General features: G+C 58.8%; 1 protein-coding gene across 1 annotated transcript; it reads left to right on the top strand.

Annotated features, from left to right (window-relative positions):
• Positions 1–200: 200 nt before the first annotated feature.
• Positions 201–1,223, top strand: LOC310790137 (integrase/recombinase xerD homolog; the record flags this gene model as incomplete). Its single annotated transcript, XM_083651821.1, has 1 exon — positions 201–1,223. The coding sequence occupies one exon, from the start codon at positions 201–203 to the stop codon at positions 1,221–1,223; it is 1,023 nt and encodes a 340-aa protein (XP_083507947.1).
• Between the last annotated feature and the right edge of the window lie 452 nt (positions 1,224–1,675).

Here is a 1,675-nt window from a genome sequence, read left to right as displayed (position 1 = left end):
GTGATGAGGCTGGTCATGGTGGCCCCGTGTTGGCCACACATGACCTGGTTCTCGGATATCCCGCCACTGCTGGACGGGACCCCATGGGAGCTTCCAGTGCGGCGGGACTTGCTGTCCCAGGCACAAGGTGCTCTGGTTCATCCCTTTCCCCAGGGGCTCAAGCTCTGGGCGTGGCCCCTGAGGGGACCGAACTATTAGCTATGGGGCTGTCTCCTTCGGTGGTCAGTACACTGCAAGAGGCTCGGGCACCATCGACGAGAGCACTCTATGCTTTCAGATGGAGGGCCTTTGCGGCCTGGTGCAGGGTGCACCAGATTGACCCGCTTACATCCTCTGCCCCAGCCGTTCTGCAGTTCCTACAAGGGCTTTTGGATGCCGGGAAGTCGCCGTCCACCCTCAGGGGTATGGTGGCGGCAATCAAGGCAGCTCGAGTTGGGAAGTATCGGTTGTCTGAGGAGGTAGACAAGCTGATATCCCAGTTCCTCAAGGGCGCTAGGAGACGCGTCGGCCTACGCAGTAGGCCGTCTCTCCCACCATGGGATTTGCAGCTGGTTCTAGGGGCTCTGGAGGAACCTCCATTTGAGCCCTTGGAGTCAGTGGACCTAAAGTGGTTGTCCTTCAAATCGGCCCTTCTGTTGGCGCTGGCCACGGCCAAGAGGGTGGGGGAGCTCCATGCTCTCTCAGGGCATGAAGGCCTGTGCAGATTTTTGCCTGAAGAGGCAGGGGTAGTCCTGCGACCAAACCCTGCATTCCTTCCTAAGGTCTTGTCCATCCCTCAGCCGAGCCAGGCCATAGAACTCCGGTCCCTCTACTCTGCTCCGACAGAGGAAGGGGAGCGCAGGCACTCGCTGGTTTGCCCGGTCAGGACACTGAGAGTGTATCTGGAACGGACACAGGGCCATAGGCAGACTGACCAGTTGTTCGTCTGTTTCAGGCCAGACCGCCTGGGGCAGCCGCTGTCTAAGGCCCGTCTTTCCCACTGGATTGTGGAAGCTATCCAGCAGGCATATGGGGGGGCTGGGATGCCCTTCCCTTCGGGGGTGCGGGCACACTCGACCCGGGGCATGGCTACGTCCTGGGCGGCGTGGCGCGGTGCGTCTCTCGGTGAGATCTGCGAGGCGGCCACCTGGTCGGCCCCTTCCACATTTGCTCGATTCTACCAATTCAATGTGGCTGCAGGCACGTCGTTCAGTGAACGAGTGCTTGGCGGAGCCCGGCGGTAGTGACTTATGGTTTTGGTTCCCTGTCAGTCAGCCCAGTGTGGGCTGGTCTGAGTGGCCTCACCTCCCCCCTAGTTGAGCCTTTGCGACTTGCGGGGCCAACTCGCCCTCGGTAGCGTCTGGCGCCAGGGCTCGAACCGGCAGCATCCTGCGTCTGGCGGAGCTGGCCGACTTTGGGGGGGGTTTGTACATAGGGTACATTTGTATATACTGTAGTTGTTGATGCACTTGTTGATTTTGTAGAGCACTCTTGGTGGTGGTGACGTCTCATTCGAAGCTCCCACGATTCAGCCTCCTGGGGGAGCTGGTGCTGCTCTATCCCTCACGGTGTGTCTTACAGCACTTCCCATACAAGATATATTCATATCTCTGTATTGGAGGGTAAACCCCGATAACGATAGAGAACGTAAGGTTACATGATGTAACCATGGTTCTCTGAGTAGAGGGGTTTACCC

The sequence above is a fragment of the Poromitra crassiceps genome, assembly GCF_964638095.1.
Source record: "Poromitra crassiceps genome assembly, chromosome: 15".
Taxonomy (NCBI): Eukaryota; Metazoa; Chordata; class Actinopteri; order Beryciformes; family Melamphaidae; genus Poromitra; species Poromitra crassiceps.
This window is presented reverse-complemented; position numbering and strand designations above follow the sequence as displayed.